Source organism: Lepisosteus platostomus, chromosome 3 (genome assembly GCF_059453375.1).
Source record: "Lepisosteus platostomus isolate fLepPlt1 chromosome 3, fLepPlt1.hap1, whole genome shotgun sequence".
NCBI classification, from domain to species: domain Eukaryota; kingdom Metazoa; phylum Chordata; class Actinopteri; order Semionotiformes; family Lepisosteidae; genus Lepisosteus; species Lepisosteus platostomus.
The window spans coordinates 24,548,058-24,568,091 of record NC_142613.1 but is presented as its reverse complement, the minus strand read 5'-3'; the positions used below and the strand labels follow the sequence as shown (position 1 = coordinate 24,568,091).

The 20,034-nt window shown below is 38.7% G+C and overlaps 1 protein-coding gene across 1 annotated transcript in view; it reads left to right on the top strand.

The window, feature by feature from the left end:
- The window catches only part of LOC148674688 (solute carrier family 22 member 3-like), a 48,505-nt gene that overhangs the window by 16,616 nt on the left and 11,855 nt on the right, over positions 1 to 20,034 (top strand). The window contains exons 3-8 of the mRNA XM_088625098.1: positions 1,403 to 1,557; positions 4,419 to 4,587; positions 5,637 to 5,754; positions 9,783 to 9,889; positions 11,886 to 12,100; positions 13,765 to 13,873. Coding sequence (XP_088481224.1) covers positions 1,403 to 1,557; positions 4,419 to 4,587; positions 5,637 to 5,754; positions 9,783 to 9,889; positions 11,886 to 12,100; positions 13,765 to 13,873 — 873 coding nt within the window. The remainder of the gene's footprint in view (positions 1 to 1,402; positions 1,558 to 4,418; positions 4,588 to 5,636; positions 5,755 to 9,782; positions 9,890 to 11,885; positions 12,101 to 13,764; positions 13,874 to 20,034) is intronic.

Here is a 20,034-nt window from a genome sequence, read left to right as displayed (position 1 = left end):
ATTTCAATCAAGAATTCAGCTACTAAGGGATAAAGTCATTAAAAAGCACAGGCCAGGGGAAGTATACAAAAAATATTTTAGCTGTCGAGTATCCCAGTAAGCACCACTCAATCACCAAAAACAGAAGGTGCATCGTACCGCCCAGACATTAGATTAGATTCCTCTCCACTAAGCAGTTGGGAAAGGAGGACACTGGTGAGGGACACCACTGAGAGGCAAACAGCAGCTTTTAAAGAGGTACATATTTTGATAGTTGAAATAAGAGAAAATATGCATTAGTCAACAATATCCCTATCTCTCTACCAAGCTTTCCTCTATGGCAGAGTGAAAAAAACATCTCATATCCTCTATGGAGCGTGCAGTAAAGCACCTGATTGATGCTGTAAAAATGTGTCAAAAATGGTTGTGGTTAAATGAGACTCATTGCATTACATTCAGTGCAGGCCAAACACAGCATATGTCAAGTTAACACCACCTCTACAGTGAAGCGTGGTGTAGGCAGCATCATGTTATAAAAATACATTTCCTTAGCAGGGAATGGAAGGCTTGTTAGTGATGAGGATAAATTGAAATTTACATGCAAATCCATACATCCATTTCTTAATCACTTTATCCAATAGAGGGTTGCAAGGGAGCTGGAGCTTATCCTGACAAGCAACAGATTAAGTAACCCAGTCAAAGTCCTAACAACCTGTTGAGAATTTGTGAGAAACTCACTCCCCATATGATTTGAGATTGAGGTCTTGAGCAAATCTGGAGGAATGGGGAACAATTGCACATGTGTAAAGTTAATAGAGACTTATGACTGAAAGTGCAGCCAAAGGTGCTTCCACTACATATTGAGTAATCAGCATATTTCAGTTTTGTCTCATTAGTTTTTGCTGTAACATATCTTAATTTAGAAGTCTTCAGTTTGAATGCTAATGTTGTCAATAAGATATAGATTAAGTCACTTGGTAAATTCACAAAATGGGACAGCACGGAAAGGATCTGAATACCTTTGCACAGCATTGTACTCCCAAAACAACCCCTGCCCAGCCTACAGTACCCCTGCCCAGCCTACAGTACCAGAAAATGTCCAGGTCTTGCATTAGCCTGATCAGTCATCTTTGAGTTGATAAAAAACAATCATCCCCATCTGTGAAAAACAGCAAATAAATGATGTAGACACATAGAACATTAGAAATAATTATGGAAACAGGTTAAAATGGGTATAAATGACAAATTACTTCATCTAAATTAATAGCTTTTGTGAAAAATTAAATGTGACGTAGTATTATGTAATTTAAAGTATTAATGTATACTTACACAGCTACTCCGAAATAGACAGATATTAAAGGCTTTCATACATACAAGAATTATTATGATTAAATAAACTTTTTGCAATTACTTTATCTTTCAGGTTTGGTCGAAAGGTGTGTTTCCTTTTCTCTATTTTTGGACTAGCTCTTTCTGGTGTAGGAACAATCTTTTCCCCAAACTACACTGCTATATTGGTCTTCCGAGCAATCCAAGGAATCTTTGGGAAAGGAGCATGGATGACTTCATATGTGCTAGGTAAGAATTAATTAAGGAGATAGATAGAAGATATATAGTATCCAGGTTCAATTACACAGTTTTTCACATTTGGCTGGGTATTGCCTAGAAGTGGAAATTGTATTCCAAATGCTTTAATCAGGGAAATTTGGGTGGGATGAAAAATCTTCCTTGCACAAAAACAAAACAATACTAACAATCTTGTGAGTGGTAAAACAAAATAACTCATGACAGGCTCACTGCGAAGTCCACTTGAAGCTCCTGTTAACGTGTTTTCTTCAGAGTACACAGGCAGTGACTCAGCATAACATCAATTTACCCAGTTAAATAATAGATTTTTCTTGTTTTTTAAAACATTTACAGCAGAGAAATAAACATTATAAAATTTTGATACAACAACAAAAAAATAAAATTTATGTGAAAGGAAATTCACATACGAAAGCTCTATATAAAAAACAAGCAAATCTAACACTGTCAATGGCTCATTACCAATCAGCTAGTAAAAATAAAATATATTCAGAATCAGACTCTACTCAGATTATACAGAATAAGTTTTCCTTGCCTTCACTGAGTCAAATGAAGAATACATAAAACACCAAATAGACTTTAAAGGAATTAGGAGAATAGTATGTGTGAGGAATCATTTACTATTAATTATGCTTTCCTGCAAACACTCTTAGCATACACATGGTTCAGCTGGTGCTGTTTCTGCCTATGTTTATAATTCTTGAGAGTTTAGCTCTAAAGAATTATAGGAATCTTGATAAAGGAATCTTATACCAAGATTCTTATATCAAGTGGAGATGTCGAAAGAGAGCACACTCTCCACCAGACTTTTGTAGGCCTACTCTAGGATTTGTTTGCTTCCACCAAAGTTCCTCAGCCTTCTCAAGACACACAATCTCCTGACATGATGTAGAAACACAACATAAAATCAAAAAGTAAACATTTTGTTCCATTTTCTCCAATGATACATTGTCTTCAGTTGATATACAAATATTCAATTATCCATCTCTGAGATGTCACACAAAAAGCAAAAGTGTGGACTATTGACAGTCAATTGAAGGATAAGGAGTGAGAATACCATTTATTCCAAATTCAAGTAAGACTGAACATTCAAATGAGCAGGACTGAGGCAACAAGCACAAGCATTTTCTTTATCTGGTAGAATTCTGTTCTGTTTTGGCAAGGATAAACTGCAGTTTCTAAACCATTAATATAACCACAAAACATGTCACTGTTATTGTTCCTTTTGGATTTGCTGAAAAAAACACATAGATTGAAATGTCAGTGATAAATTGTTCAAAGGCAGGATGGTTTTTATTAATCTAAAACGTGGACTGCTTAAAGCTTGGCCTGGGTGTGCAAGGTTTTGTTTAGTTGCTGCCTAATCTTCAATGCTTGACTGAGTCTTTTACATTCACTGTGCAGCCGTGATGAATGCAAGCACTAATTAATCAGTGTCGTATGGTTTGGGGTGTGCTGTTGTGATATGTTAGCATGCTAAAGACATTTTGTTAAGCATAAACTGATGCACAGACCTGAAAATCGCCAGAAAAGTGAAAGACAGATACTGGAATGCCTTATTATAATTAAACATTATATAAAGTCAGTGACTAAGCATGCCAATATTATGGATGGAAATATCATTATGACTTAAAAATAAGTTTTCTGAAAAAAATTGTAGGTAACTTGTAAATGACAACCAACTCTAAACTGTGGACAAACACTAAAGCTACACTATGGAGAGTAGTAAATCATATTTACAGTACTTTATATTAACTGGACATCTGGGTTCAATTCCTGCCTGGGTACATTCTACTCTATGTGGATTTTGATATTTTATCTGTGGAGTTTTTTTCTGGTTTCTTCGCATAGTTCAACAACATGATGTCCTGGATAATTGGCATCTCTGAATATACTGTAAATGTGTGTTTATGTGCCTTCCAAGGGACTGGCACCCCATCTAATGTTTATTCCTGACTCTGGATCATAATCACATAATAATATCATAATCAGACGGTCTTTTTTAAGAATAAAAAATTCAAATGAACAGATTGTTGTTATTCTATGGATATGTTTTTAAGCACATGGCACATATACTGAGCATGTTGCATTAAAATGCAACAAATTCACATTGTTATTATGTACTATTCTACATATCTTGTGCAAATCACTTAGACCTACTATGTTTAGTTTAATTTAATTTTGTTTGAGATTATGAAACACATTCTTAGTTATACAATTATATGTTCTGTAAAAGCACACTTGTCTATTGCCAGCTGAATTTTTCACTTGATTCAAAACCAAATCATGCAAAACCCAAAAAAGCAATACTTTTCAGATTTTTATTTTCATTCTAAAACAATAAGACAAGGCTAATAAACTATACTATAGCCTCTAGAAACATCTCACACTTCACCTTGAATAACCACTTATTCAATACAGAGTTGCAGGGAAACCAAAGTCTGTCCCAGGAAGTACTACGCACAGGGTGGGATACATTTTGAATGGGATATCAGCTCATCGCAGGGTACACACACAGAGACATGTACACATTCACACCAGGGAAAATTTTACAGAAGGCAATTAACCTACTGTTCTAGTATGTATTTGAACTGTGGGAGGAAACAGGAGCACCTGGAGGAAACCCACACACGAAAGCAATGCAAATTACTGCACCACCCTGCTGCCCTACAAACATGTCTAGATTTCCAGATTTGTCATAAATTATTACTAATATTAGCTTTAACTAAATTTTATTTAAAAGACGAAGAAAGCTAAACTTTATCTGCAAGTGTTCAGTTAAGTCTTTGCATTGTACAGAGCTCTTATCTGCAGCTTGAGCATAGGCACTAATACTATATTCTCATTTCTTGCAGTTACAGAAATAGTCAGCTCCCGTTACAGGAGGCTGGTGGGAATTGTTGCTCAGCTATTTTTCACCATTGGAGTTATAATCCTGCCAGGAATTGCTTATCTCATCCCCTCTTGGAAGATGTTACAACTTGCCATAACTTTGCCGTGCTCCATCTTATTACTGTACTATTGGTACGTGGTTCATATTTTCATATTTTTCCCATTCAAGGTTGTGAGGGAGCTGGTACCTATCTTGGCAAACAGCAGTCACAAGGCAGGGTACACCCTGGAAGGGATGCTACTCCATCACAGGACACACACAGACACAGACGTGCACCCACTTACACTTAGGGCTAATGTTTCCCAAAAGCCAATTAACTCACCCACTTTGGACAATGGGAGGAAACCAGAGCACCTAGAGTAAACCCATGCAAACACGGGAAGAACATACAAACTCCTCACAGATAGCACCCCAGGAGTGGAATTGAATGAAGGTACCCAGCACTGCAAGCAGCAATGCTAACAAGCAACCCTTTCCACCCTTTTATATATCACTTAAAACAGATATCATGCAACATTTATTACTCCAATTATTATCAACATAATTTAATTTGTAATTGAGTGTAGATGGTAAAATATTCCAAATCATTAATCTAACTGAAGAATAACCTTACAGGTCAGCACTTTAAAAAACAAATGAAAAAAAAAATGTAGGAACAATTATTGTCTTTATTTTTTTCAAATCTGACTTTTCCAAGTATCAATGATGAACTTATCTTGACACTATGGTACTCATAATAAAAAGAGAGAGCTGAAAACAACAAGCAGATGACATGAATTGTCTTCTGTTCATTCAGTGAATTTGTGGTATTACGTGAAATGGTGAACTGCTTTTTATAAAGGATGACAGGATGACATTTGCATGTTGGCAGACAATGAAGCAATTAAAAAGGCAAATATATATAAGATGTTAGGACGTATACTGTAGATAAGCAAATGTTATACTAAGATCAGGAAGCAATTCTTTATGTAAAGAGATGTGGGAGTGTGGAACAACCTTGGCTTCTTTCAAGAGTGAGATACTTGAATAAATTAACAACTTCGTACCAAACAGACTAGATGAGCCAAATAGCCTCCTCTCATTTGTAACCTTCCTTATTTTCTTTTCCATGTGCTTATCATAAATGGAATCAATATTTTGTTTTCTTAATGGGTGTGAACCTGAACAAACCCTCCTTAAGGTTTATTCCAGAATCTCCAAGATGGTTGCTGACGCTTAACAGAACCAAAGAAGCTATGGAAATTGCTGAGCACATTGCCAAGCGAAATGGTAGGAATCTTCCTGAGAAGTACCGTGAGGTAAGCACATCTTCAGGCTTGGATAAGGGTGCTATATAACCATGATTTAAAAATGTGACATAGATAACACAAATGTACATTAGTGTAATCTTTTTAGAATGTTACACTACAACATTGTGGTTGTATAGGCACAATCTCTTTTCTTTCAACTGTGCAGCACATTATAAAGATGTATGGTATAAAAAAGTCAGTGAAGTGCAATGATTTCTTTAAGTAACATTTACTTTGTAAATGGAGTAACAGAAGATGAAGTACTAATAATGCGGAACACATTAAGAAGAAGAAGGTATGAAAGAAGAAGAAAATAGGTATGAAACACATATCATAAGATATGAAACATAAATAGCACTGTGTTTTAAATTAGTTCACCATAATTTATACCACTGGTGAAATTAAGTCCCCACTGACAAAATAAACAAAAAACATATGGTGTTTGCAGTTTTATTAGAATTTAAAGTTAAGTTGAGCTTCTCTAAATGTAATTATTTTCTATCATGCTGAATCAAAATATCTTCAGCAACTTATATTCATTAACACTACACAATAAAATGCAACACAATCACAGTTATCATTGGACTTGTACCTGTACCTGGTCCTCAGATTTCCACTTTGATTTAAGTTAACCTTTTTTCATATTGTTTCTTTGTTTTCATAGGGTTTCACTACATCTGTATAGTATCTAATTTCTTTCTTAAATGGAGTTTATTTAACTAAAGTTCGGGAGGGACAGGTGTGACAACAACCACACTCAATCATTCCCAGCCGTCAGTGATTAGCAATCACTCCCTTCGTCTTTCCTCCACCCAACACTATAAATACCAAATGCGATATCTCTCTCCCTTGCGTGTGACTTTTGCATCCCACCTCCACCCCAACTCCACCTCTGCAGCTACCCCTTGTTTACCTTGTGGGGGGGTCCTGGCCTCCTTGTAATATGGCCAGGAGGTCGGCCCTCAGCCAAGCGGGTTAAGCCAAATATTCACTCCACAATAGTTTGTTACGCTTCGATTTTGGGGCATTGTCATTCCTCGTGAAACTAACAAAGTGTTTTCCACCTTGGTCCTGGAGATACTCCCAGAATGAATGTTTTTACTTCTGCAGAGAACAATTGAATGTAATTCTGAAATTTAGCAATTGGTAAGGGGAAGATACCAATTTCAAATCCCATCTGAACAGCTGAAAGCAAGTTTACAAATATGCCCAAACAGAAAACTGAAATCAATGTGTCTGTGATTCAGAACTTGACTGCAAAATCCAGAAGATCCGGTGGCCCTCCAGGACCAGAGATGGGAACCACTGGTTAAGCATATCTCCCTTTTCACAAGTAGCTTTTGGCTTCTTATTCTCGTTTGTTTCTTCGTACAGAGAAACAAACAGATGTTTATATACAGTAATCAGGCACAATCCATTTTCCAACGTTTCTTCCAATTCAGGGTCACAGGAGAACTAGAGCATAACCCGGCAAACAATGGGTACAAGTCACATTTCCAGTCCATAATAGGGCACACAAATACTCAAACCAGGGCAAATTTTCCCAGAAGCCAATTAACCTACCAATAGGTTTTGGACAGATAGAGGGAATCAGAGCACCTGGAGGAAACCCACTCAAACACGGGGAGAACATACAAATTCCATACAGATCGTACCCTAGGTCTGAAATTGAACTGAATTCAATTCAATTCAATTTATTTTTATATAGCACCTTTCACAACAAAGTTGCCCCAAGGTACCTGACAGAGCTGTGTGAAAATACATGACATTACAATACAAAAAGAGAAAAAGTCAGAAGACAATGGAGGAGAGGAGCCAAAAACTCCTCTGTAAGGAGAAAAAATCCTCTAGGGGTCCAAGGTCAAATGGCTGCCCAACCCCTCTGGGCATGCTAAGATTATACAATTCCAAAATAAAGTACTAAATGTGAAGTATTAGATCTTCCATCATGTCCTTCTGTGTGCCAGTACTCCATGCAGATCTCTGTGGACCAGCAAATCCTTGAGGGGAGGAGAATCAGATAGTTTGGTCAGAACAGATGTATCTACCTGGAAGGCCAACACTGAGACACACAATGTAATGTACAGCAGCTCCACCAGCCATAGTTGGAGCGAGCTATGATGTAAGGTGTGAGTAGGCTAGGCTGAAGTAATAGGTTTTCAGTCTGGATTTAAATCCTGAGATTGACTCGGATTGTATGCATTAATCAACTCCATTAAATAGACAGGTACCTGACCTCTGAGAGCCTTATAAGTAAGTAAAATAATTTTGAAGTCTTCCCTGTACCTAACAGGAAGCCAATGGAGAGAGCTAAGTATAGGGGTTATGTGGTCGTACTTTCTACTCCTGGTAACAATTCTAGCTGCCATGTTTTTAATTCGCTGTAAGGTGTTGAAGGTATTAGAATCCAGTAGGGCTGATTCGGACCTGTGCGGACTGGAGGGAAAAGTTGAGAGAGTGTGAGTTCCGTTACCGAAGTCCAAATCGTAAGGCAATACCGTGGTCAAGAAGGAGGGCAGAAATACGTATTCCAGAGAGCAGAGTCCAAAAACCAACTCTGATCCATGAGGCAGGTGCATAGTCGACGGGGAGGCTAAATTAGCAAACCAAGAGTCGGGAGAGATTTCCATATCCAAATCGTGAAGCAGGTCAGTGGTCGGTGGTAAGGCAGTATCCATAATGCAAAACGTTGCTAGACAAACAGGTGAAAGGAGTAGCTCTGGTGAGTGAAACTCCATAGTGAGCATGTAAAGGTGCTGCAGAAAGGTTTAAGTAGGGAAAAAAGGGAAAAGACGTTGGATTGCGGTGAACAGTGCATGTTAGAATGTAGTGGCGAGTGAGTGGATGTGTAGTGACTCTCACAGAAGGTGCAACAGGTGCTCCCTTATAGTAGGGTATTACAGTAATCTAATCTGCTGTATACAAAAACATGTATTAGTTTTTCTGTGTCTTGAGTGGAAAGAAAATACCTTAGTTTTGCAATGTAGGAAGCACACCTTCGATACTGCATTAACATGAGAGTTAAATGAGAGCCCTGTGTCTAAAATGATGCCTGAATTACGTGCCGAATCTCTAAGGCAAAGTTTTAAACCCTCAGAGTTAAATGCTGAGGTTATAGCAGTCCTATCCACACTGTTGCCTCTAAACAACAGAACCTCAGTTTTATCAGAGTTGAGTAACAAAAATCCAAGACTTTACTTCGTTAACGCAATTAGCTAAAGTGACAATTGACGAGTTGTCATTATGTGTAAATGAAATGTAGATTTGAGTGTCATCAGCATAGGAATGAAACTTAATATTATGCTTTCGTATTAACCTACCTAGTGGCCACATGTACAGAGAGAACAATACTGGTCTTAGCACTGATCCCTGTGGTACCCCAGATTTGACTGGTGACAGTGATGAAGTAGTACAAATATTAGATGTTTGAACATAGTGAAAATGGTTAGTTAAATAGGAGGTAAACCACTTAAGGACGGTTCCACATAGGCCAGTGCCCCAGCACAACGATGCAGCGATGTTAACAACAGCACCACCATGCTGTCTGCTTTAAGTAACATGTTTTCCAATTAAAAATGATAGTTTTTTATATAATTATTTCTCATCTCATCTGAGACATTATGCTAAAATGAAAACACTCTTTAATTGCGTCAGAACGTATCAGGTTCTAGATCAAAGTCGTTGTATAGATACAGCATTTAAACTGTTTAGGTAATTTTAGATAATATGCTACAAATTCAGTTTTTAATCTCTACATCTCTACACTATCTGGATAGTTCTAGAACAACAAACTAAACAAAAAAACTAATATGAGGAAAAAACTGACACATCCCATCACAGTGTTTTATTTTCATTTAAATCTTATTTTTATATGTTTAGAATGTGTATTATTTGATGGTACTGTACATTAAGCATGTTGTTCAAGCTAAAAATCCCATTAAAATTTCAGATATTTCTTTTAAAGATAGTTTGTAACACTGGTTTTAAAAATGCAATAAAGTTAATATTTATCTCCTTTTTAAACTTTTTACTTTCAGATGGAACTTTCAGAGCCTGTCCCTGAGAGGGCATATAATCCATCCCCCCTAGATGTGTTCAGGACACCACATTTAAGGAAATTTACATTTATACTAATGTATGCCTGGTAAGAAAACCTAAGAATATTAAAATGGTTACAAACCAGAGGAAAGCAAAGGTCCATGTAGCTCGTTTGGAGAGTAAGTAGTTAATTGATCCAAAGATCTCTTCCAGTCATTTTTTAAAAGACGTTAGGGTATTGATTTCAACAATGTGTCCGGGTGGCTTGTTCCATATTCCCTTTATCCTCTATTGTTTAATAACAACTTCAAAGTACAGGTATGTGGAAGCAAAGATCCAGTTGATAAAATCTCATTTGCTGACTCACTGAATTGTTTATATTCACAAAGATTTCCAGCAAGAAAACATGCCTTTAAAAAGAAAAGTCAAAGGGTAATATTAAACCTTTGTTTAAATAAACACAATCATAATATTTACAAAACATAATGTCATGCTCTACCAATAAAGATCATGCTCAGACCTTTCAACTGCCTTTTAGAGATTTGAATATTATGTTGACCAGACAGCACTATAATTCTAGAGACATTCTGAGGCAACATAAGTTTTTAAAGTTGTTCCAGAACACAAAGAAATTGATTTGTACATTTAGCATTAAATAATTCCTAAATTCTTAGGAAGCTTAGTTAATGGAAATTAACATTACAATAGGATTATAATTAAAATTTTAAAATATGTGATTTGTGTTTAATTATTATTTCATTTTATTATGAAAAATATTGTCTCATAATTGTTTAATGTTTTAATTGTTGATTACAGTACATCACCTTAATTTGCAATTAGCTGCCCCATTTGCCTAAGACTGAGGAGTCCACATTCACTTCAGTCAAAGAAAAACTGGGAAACACTGTTCTGAAACTCTGCTCTGAATACTTTTATCACATTCTCGTTATCTTGTTAAAAAGTACAGTATATGGTAATTGTAACATGTAAAATGTAAAATCAAGTATGGCTCCACCATTTGAATTTAACATCAGTAGAATTGAAGCTGGACGGTCTATTACAGAGGTGTACCATCTCTCTAACATACATTACTGTACAGTTAGCCTGAGTACGTAGGCCCCTGCCTGTATATCTGTCAGTAATGCTTGAAAAGCCCCATAGCGGCTGTGTGATTATAAAAGTCCTGGCTGAGGATTCCCTATTTTTTCCCCTAGCATTTCTTAACAGGATCAAAATGGCTATGCTTTTTCCTGCTTTGCAAGTCTTACACATCAAACACAAACAAGCACACTAATGTAAAAAAGGCACATATTTATTCATACAAGCATGCTATGCGTTCATGTAGGTTATAAACTATATTTTACACTGCTTTGAGAACAGTATTCTGTGATAAAACAAAAATGTTTTACTGTACTCTGCTTTTCTAATAATAATTACTTACATTTTATACAGTCTTTTATCTCAGAAGCTCTCAAATTACATTACATATAAGAGAGTGACCTGGGTAATGCACAATAGCCATTATGTACCAGGAGCCCCACTACACAGCAATTTAGGGTTAGGCATGAAAAAAATTTCTTTAACAATTAAATTAAGGGAAGACATTATGAAGGCCATATAGTACAGGCCCAGAGTAGATCTCTTTTAGCCAGTGTCATGACACCTCAAATGACAGGTTCTTGATTTAAAATCTCATCCCAAGAATGATGCTATCTACCTCACAGTATCCCTGATGTTCTTACTGATTTCAAAGTTTGTGTCCAGAGGGAAGAAACCTACCAAGTTGTGTCACCTAGTTATCCTCCAATACCACAAGAAAGTCTTCCATGTCAATGTTAATACCAGTCTTGTTTAACTTAAGAGATGTGGAAAGATCAGGCTACAAGTGGTAACACTGCTGCCAGCATACAGAGCAATACATTTTGAGTGACCCATAATTACTGTACATGTGGTCATAACTTTATTTTGAAAAAAAAATTAATTGCTTTTAGTATTTAAATAATAAACACTTCTATTGTTTCACACTTGAAAACAAAGAGTACATTTGATGTTAGCTGGTCTGAAGTCTGAAAAATATGTTTTGAGTTCTTTTGTCATTCCAGGTTTGCGAGTTCAGTGGTCTACCAAGGGCTAGTCATGCGTATTGGAATAATCAAGGGAAACTTATACTTGGAATTCTTCATCTCTGGAATTGTAGAGCTTCCTTCAGCATTGATATTTTACCTGACTATTGATAGAATTGGAAGAAGAATTCCATTTGTTTTATCTAACATTGTTGGAGGATTGTCTTGTTTAATAACAGCTTTTATACCAACTGGTGAGCTTTTTCAATTTTATTTTATGAACTGATTTTTAGAATTCCAGACATCTATTATTTTGTAGACTATGTTGCTCTTCTAAGAAAGGATTGATGTGATATATCACCATAATGTTTATATTATGCAGCTCACTTCATGTATAAAGAAATTAGAAGATGTCAATGCATAAAATGAAAACTTGTTGATAAAATTGAGAAGATGCTTTTTATCAGCATTTCATTGATATATGAATTATTTTATAAATACACCCTTTTACAATAGGAAGTATTGTATGTCTGCAAATCTGAGGTTAGGTAGAACAAGCAACAGCAAGATATTTGAAAACATGAAGATTTTAATAAAGTTACAATGCAGATATCAGATGACATAAATTCAATTTTTTTGTCTATAGCTGTTTTCTAACTCAGAAGAAGTGGAGTGGTCGGAATTTCATAGAAGGAACAGATTTCTTTCAATATAATTATCCTAAATAAACCACTATTAAATGCTGATAATATTGAAACGTGTTTTTGGTTTGAAGTAATTCTTAACTCTTGAAGCTAATAAAATTAAACAAGAAATTCTGTCAATTCTGTAATTCATAATGATGTTTGTCACATGTCACAAGGCGTAGCTGTACACTATACTCCTTACAAGTGGTGATAAAGGTGTACTTTTGAAACGGTACCCATACTGAGAAATTTCAATAAAAAATTCAAAAACTTTCTCTTAGAAGATACAACATCTTTTTATTTCTTTGAACTAAATTTAGGCCACATTACCTAAATGGTTATCTTGTATGTATGACAAAAGGCATGCCAAAAACATAAATACAGTACATTTAATCCATAGTCAAATACAATCATAAGGCAGAGAGACAAGAGCCACTCTTGTCAGAGGAGAACACAGAGCTGGAGAGTCCAGCACCCTTATTCAGTGGAAATAGACAGATCAAACTCTGATCTAGTCATACATGGTCATACTGGTGACATACAGTATTCCTACTACTGCACATTGGTGGTGGTGGAGGGGAGTCCCCATTACCTGTAAAGCGCTTTGAGTGGAGTGTCCAGAAGAAGCGCTATATAAGTGTAAGCAATTATTATTATTATTATTATTATTATTATTATTATTACCAAAATATGTAAGATAAAAGCATATTTACAAAATTAAAAACCACCACCAATAACAACTTAATAAGAGTCAGATCTTTCACTTGTACAGCAAACTAATTACTTTCACCCCCAGCAATCTAAAATTGAAATGCAATGCACAACATATATACTGTATATTCTCTACAGTTCGGAGGATTGAATAGGCAACATAAATCCAGTATAGCTAGCAAAGCTCTTGAGTGCCCTCTTCTGTTTTCTAAAAAACACTGCATTTTTTTAATAATCTCCAGTGTCCAAGGAAACTCCTTGTTTCTTTTGATTTTTCTGAGTTAAATTCACATATTAATTGAATAAACAACTATTTGTATAATTAGATCTTTAGATATTAATTAACAATAGGACAAATAATACTCAGAACTTATTTGTAAGCATTCATTATCAAGTAAAACAAAATAGTTTTCTTTATAAATATATCTGTGCTTTTGAAGCAGTAGTATCCAAAGTAAAAAATGCATCGATCTGATTCAACTGAATGAATTGATTAATGTATTTGTTTTAATTTATTTTAGACATGACATGGCTAAAGACATTCATAGCAGTAATTGGAAGGCTTGGGATAACACTTGGTTATGAGATTGTGTACATTGTCAGCACTGAGCTCTATCCCACTCCTTTAAGGTAATGTTTAATTCTGCAATATTTTTATATTTAGTAGATATGTGCATATTATACATGAAATTACTTCTAAGAAACCCATAGAGACCGCAGTGCTACAGTATGCTTATGTTTATAACACGAGCCACTTTTATACTGCAGAACTGGAACAGCATTATACAGTTATAATTATTCTCTGACTGTAAAAGCTACAGTATATTTTATTCAAATAGTTTCTGTTTTGTATAGTAAGTTTTCTGTTACTACTTGGGTGTTTGTTTTGAGAAAGTTAAAGATATGATAAAGCGATAAAGACAGTAACAATTCTTTCACCAGATAAAGCCCATTGAGATGTTTAACTAAGTTTGACACTTGAATAAGTTTGAAGTTGAAGTTGTAATGTAAATGTATGACAATGCAGAAAAAAAAACTGAAAAATATTTTTTGGAACCAAGTATGTGCTTAATTATTCTAGATGAATGTTGTTTAGCCATTGTTTGCAGATATAAGACTTAACTGAAAGGTGCAGGGCTGGTGGAAACTGTGGTAAGTAATGTCCTAAGAAGGCAGACCCTGGAAGGTGGTTTCCATCATCAGAATTCCCTTCAGTGAAATCTGGAATATAAGTGCAGTTTCAATTAGAAAAAAATGTTACAAATTAAAAATAAACATGAAACAATATACAGTAAGTAAAGGTGGTATATATTTAGATTTCTTCTTAATTTGCTCTTTTTTTTCAAAACAAACCTTTATCTATAATGTAGTCATAATCACATCCTTGATCCATAGTTAAGTTACTCCCTGCTTACTTTTCAATATCACTGCCTACTTCAGTTTTATAGAGTTTCCTCATCTGGAAAACACAATAGAACTACTATGTGGCCATTCCAGCAAGTAAAAAATGGGGAATATATCAAAATAGAAATATTAGAAATTAATATTAATTAAGGTTAATTAATATCACTTACAGTAAGTGAAGGAAAGTGTTATAGTGCCCTGACACCAATGTTAAATTAACAGTACTACTGTATACTGTATGTTTCTTAAATTGAAACATGTACTGTATAAACAGAAATAATGTAGTAATTCAATGGAACCAACATCTGATTATTGGCAATAATGTTCTCTATTAATACCAATGCTTTTTCTTACTGATATGGCTCATTCTTGATTGATATACTGTATATCTAAGAAATGTGTCACAATCAGAAAACGTCCTGGACATGTAAATTCTAGACGACAGAAGTGGTCTCTTAACATATCTATATATAAAGAAACATTTTGGATACAGTATGTTCTTGAAGCTGAAACTCTAGCTTTTGAATGGTTAGATTAGATCTTTAGATCAATTAGCTATTAAAAACCAAAAAAGGTCCTCTTGTTTGTAACTGTTGTTCTCATATTCTTAATCAGGATTACCATGTGAATTAAGACAGGATTTTGTTTAATTACAATGCGGATGATTATACAGAAGCACAAGTAAATAATTTTTCCTGTGGTATATCATAGATATGAGATACAAAATTATCTTGTTATTATGATATATTAAATTGTCTTGTAATTAAAAGATACTAATGATCATTTGAGTGCATAAACAACCTATTACTTTGGGCAATGACAGTACCTAGAAGCCACTGAAAGCTCAGTTGGAACTTTGGCTTTAGTGTTTATAACAATGTCCAACACTGCAGAATGCGCCCTGCTTTCAAATGGGGTTTAGTCATAATGTAATATTACAATTTGTACCCTAATGTGAGCATAATCCTAATAAGCATGAGGACACTCACAGTTACCCTTAAACAAGAAAAAGTGTACCAATTCTTTAAAACTGCTTAAAACTTAAAACTGAAAGCCAATTAATGATAATGTACTGTACTGTAGGTATTGTTTGAAAAAATACACTATTACATTATTAACACTTGACGTACATGAAAATGTACCATATTACAAAATAATTTTCACAGAATTATGAGATAACACCTGACCTTTTTTTTCTTCATGGCAGCAATGTGCCTTTTATGATTTTATCTTCCTTTTAATAATTCTATAGATTGACCTATATCCAATGTACCACTGTAGCAAAATAATGTTTGATAATCAGTTAACATCCTTAAAATGAACATACAATTGTCTGTGAGATTTCTCTATTTCAGTGTGAAGACTGAACATCTACTGTATGTACTGATAATACCGTGCACATTGTAGAAACTCATACGCCCTTCCAGCTTTGATAAAAAAATATTTGACTGCATGAAATATTATCTGAATGCAGCATTTTGTCAGATAAATGGAGAATAAAACTTCAAAATAAATTAAACTTGCAAACAAATTAGCCATCAAATAAAACTAAATTGCATGAGATTATACATCATAAAAATTGTCTTAAACCAATCTATCCTGACAGACCTGCCAAAGCAGGAATCATTGTCTTCTCAGACATATCTCTCGTGTGGTAGTATGGGACCAGTCAACTCCTGTTAATTCTCACTAAATTGGTCTTGTGTTAGTATTAACAAAGTCTTGGGAGTATAATATCCTAAAAAGTGGAAATATGGGAAACTTTCCACTTTTAATTAAGGTATTAAGTAATAATTAGTTTAAATTAGTTAAAATGCAGTGACCATGTCTCCTAAACTGAAAAGAGAACATCTGCCCCTCCGACACGTTAGTTGTTTTTTAAACTTAAAATTGTTCTGTGTCACATTTTTTTCTGTGATTGAGCCTCACAGGTTTTCATGGATATAGTTTTTTAAAAGAATCAGGACTTCCAGGATGCACCTTAAATATGGGACTGTCCTAGAAATAACAGAATGTGTGTTTGCCTTCAGTTAAATTCATTAGTTTAGAACTAAGAGCGGAAAAAAACAGAAGGATTGAACTATTGCATTCCCTTCTTAATTCAAAGTGTTACCAGAGGGACATAAATGTAGTATCTTAACTGTCTGAAAAGAAAGCAGAAAACTTTTTGTCTTTTATATGAGCTAAAGTGATATCGTATAACACAACCATTTAAACCCCCCTGTAATGACTAAATTGATTACTGTGCTGGAATAATAACCGTGACATGACAATAGCATTCATGCTTTGCACATTTTGATGACAATGTTTTTTCATTACGACCATATGAAGAACTTTTCTCTTGGTTTATACCTATATACTGTAGCACATTCAGGTTCTTTCAGGACAAAGGACTAGTGGAGAAACAATAAATTAACAAAGCCACTGCTTTATTCTCTTATCGAAACCACACAAAACCAAACACAGGATATGGACACACATGAGGAGACTGACGGAACACGTACACATATTTAGGGTGGTAATTACTTAACAACAGGCTATACACTTATAAGGCTACACAGGACACTAAAACTACTATGACACTATTTACATATGCAGGGTCAGCTGCTGGTCATCGTGCTGACCCTCAGACTCCCCCAGCTACAACTCCCAGTACTATGAGTGCGCTTCCTCCTCACCACCGGGCGAGGGCGTTACACTGCCCTACCTGAAGCGTCTTACGTCCCAACAACGTCAAACATCCCCCTCAGGCTGTATTCATACTCGGCTAAAGGCTGTGGAACTCTGTGTGAGCGGCCGTTGTGCTGCTGTGGTGGCTGGCGGCCCCGCGGGGCACCTCCTCTAGGACCCAGTAGGGGGCCAGGCGGTCTCGGTGCAGGACCACCACTCTCCCCCGTGTTCGCAACCGGACCTGGTAACAGACCTCGCCCACCACCCCGAGGACCTCAGCGGGCCCCTCCCACGATGGCGCCAGCTTAGGGCTGGGAGGCAGGCCCCCTGCAGTGCAGGTCGTAGTGCCACTTCTGTCAGACTACCGCCTGAGTCAGGTGGGTCCAGGCAAAGCTGTTCACATGCCACATCCGCTCCCGCAGGTCCCACTCATAGTCCGATCCAGACGGCGGTGCCGACTCGTCTCCGGGCGGTCCCAGTCCCATTGGTGCCGGGACACCAGCGTGGCCAACTGGGTGGCGAGCGTCCGATTATACTGCTCCACTAACCCGTCGCTCTGGGGATACAGCGGGGTGGTCCGCGTCTTAGAGATCCCCATGCGTTTGCACACTCTGGCGAAGACCTGGGACTCGAAGTTACGGCCTTGGTCACTGTGTAACTCCTCTGGCACCCCTAGCCTGGCAAACATCCCCTCCAGTAGTGCATCGGCCACCGTGGGGGCACTCTGGTCCGGGAGGGCATAGGCCTCCGGACACTTCGTAAAATAGTCCATTGCCACCAGGACATAGCGGTTCCCTGCCTCGGTGCACGGAAACGGGCCCAAAACGTCCACTCCCACCTGCTCCATAGGAGCCCCCACCTGGTGTTGTTGGAGGGGGGCCTGAAAGCGCTTGGGGGGACCCTTCTGCGCCACACACACCGCACGCGTTCGGCAATACCGCTCCACGTCCCAGTAGCAAAGACCCCAATAAAAATGGTCTCGGAGACGCTGCAGGGTTTTTTTACAGCCGAAATACCCCACGCCCGGCTGGCCGTGCACCGCTCAGAGCACAGCCCCGTGGAGTGACTGTGGCACCACCAGCTGCCACCGGATCTCACCACTGGAGGGTGCCCGCCACCCCCGGCGCAGCACCCCATCCTTTACTTCCAAGGCCTCCCACAGGGCACAGAGGGCCTTGACGGACTTTGGGTGCGAGCTGAGCTCCTCTCGCTTAGGCCGCGCTCCTGCTGCCTTCCAGCGGAGCACCGGCTCCACATCAGGATCAGCTGCCTGTCGCTGCGCCAGGTCTGACAAGCCCACCCCCAGTGGCCCCTCCAGGGTCATGGCGCTCGCCTCCGCCACGGTGCATACGGCCTCCTCGCGCTGCTCCCCCCAGGCGCAGTAGCAGCAGTCCGCGGCGTCACAGGGGTGCCGCAAGAGAGCAAGAGAGCGTCGGCATTGGTTCCGCGGGGGTAGCTACGCAGGCCGACTCCTCTTCCCCCTCGCTGGACTCCTCCTTTGCCGCCTCGGTTACCCGGCAGGGCTAACTGTGTCTGCTGGCGCTACCAGCCACCCCGAACATGGCCTCAGCCATGTGGCAAGGGCCAAGGCCTGCTCCAGCGAGGCCGGCGCGGCCAGCTGTACATGGCACCGCAGCTCCTCAGGCGAGAGGGCCTTGAGAAAGGCCTGGAGAGCCATCTCCTGTAAGGGCTGTGGCCACCTGTCACACCCATGAGTTGCTAAGGCTCCATATGTGCGCTGCCGGTGGGTTCGGTCTCTTTAAGGGTCAGCCAGCGCTTGACAGTATCAACTAATGTCTGACACGGTTTATCCATCCTGCCCGCTTCTGACACCAATGTAGCGTATTCAGGTTCTTTCGGGACAAAGGACTAGTGGAAACGCAATAAATTAACCAACCGACTCTTTTATTCTTTTATCGGGACCACACAAAACCAAACACAGGATATACACACACATGAGGAGACTGACGGAACATGTACACTATTTAGGGTGGTAATTACTTAACAACAGGCTATACAGTTATAAGGCTACACAGGACACTAAAACTACTATGAAACTATTTACATATGCAGGGTCAGCTGCTGGTCATCGTGCTGAACCTCAGACTCCCCCCGGCTACAACTCCCAGCCTGCGCCTAGGGGCGCTTCCTCCTCACCACCGGGGGAGGGCGTTACACTGCCCCACCTGAAGCGTCTCACGTCCCGACAACGTCAAACATCCCCCTCAGGCTGTACTCATACTCGGCTAAAGGCTGTGGAACTCTATGTGAGCGGCCGTTGCGCCGCGGTGGTGGCTGGCAGCCCGTGGACGCCCCATTGTCGGCCGGCTCCGGACGCGGGGCACCTTCTCCAGAACCCGGTAGGGGGCCAGGCAGTCTCGGTGCAGGACCACCACTCTCCCCCGTGTTCGCAACCGGAACTGGTAGCAGACCTTGCCCACCGCCCCAAGGACCTCAGCGGGCCCCTCCCACGATGGCGCCAGCTTAAGGCTGAGGCCTTTGCGGCAGCCCAGGCTGTACACACAATCCGAGTCCCCGGGCTGGAAGGCAGGCCCCCTGCAGTGCAGGTCGTAGTGCCACTTCTGTCAGACTCCCGCCTGAGTCAGATGGGTTCAGGCAAAGCTGTGCACATGCCGCAGGTCCCACTTGTAATCCGGTCCAGACGGCGGGCCAAAGACCAGGTCTACCGGAGTTCACATCTCAGTAGATTCCTGGAC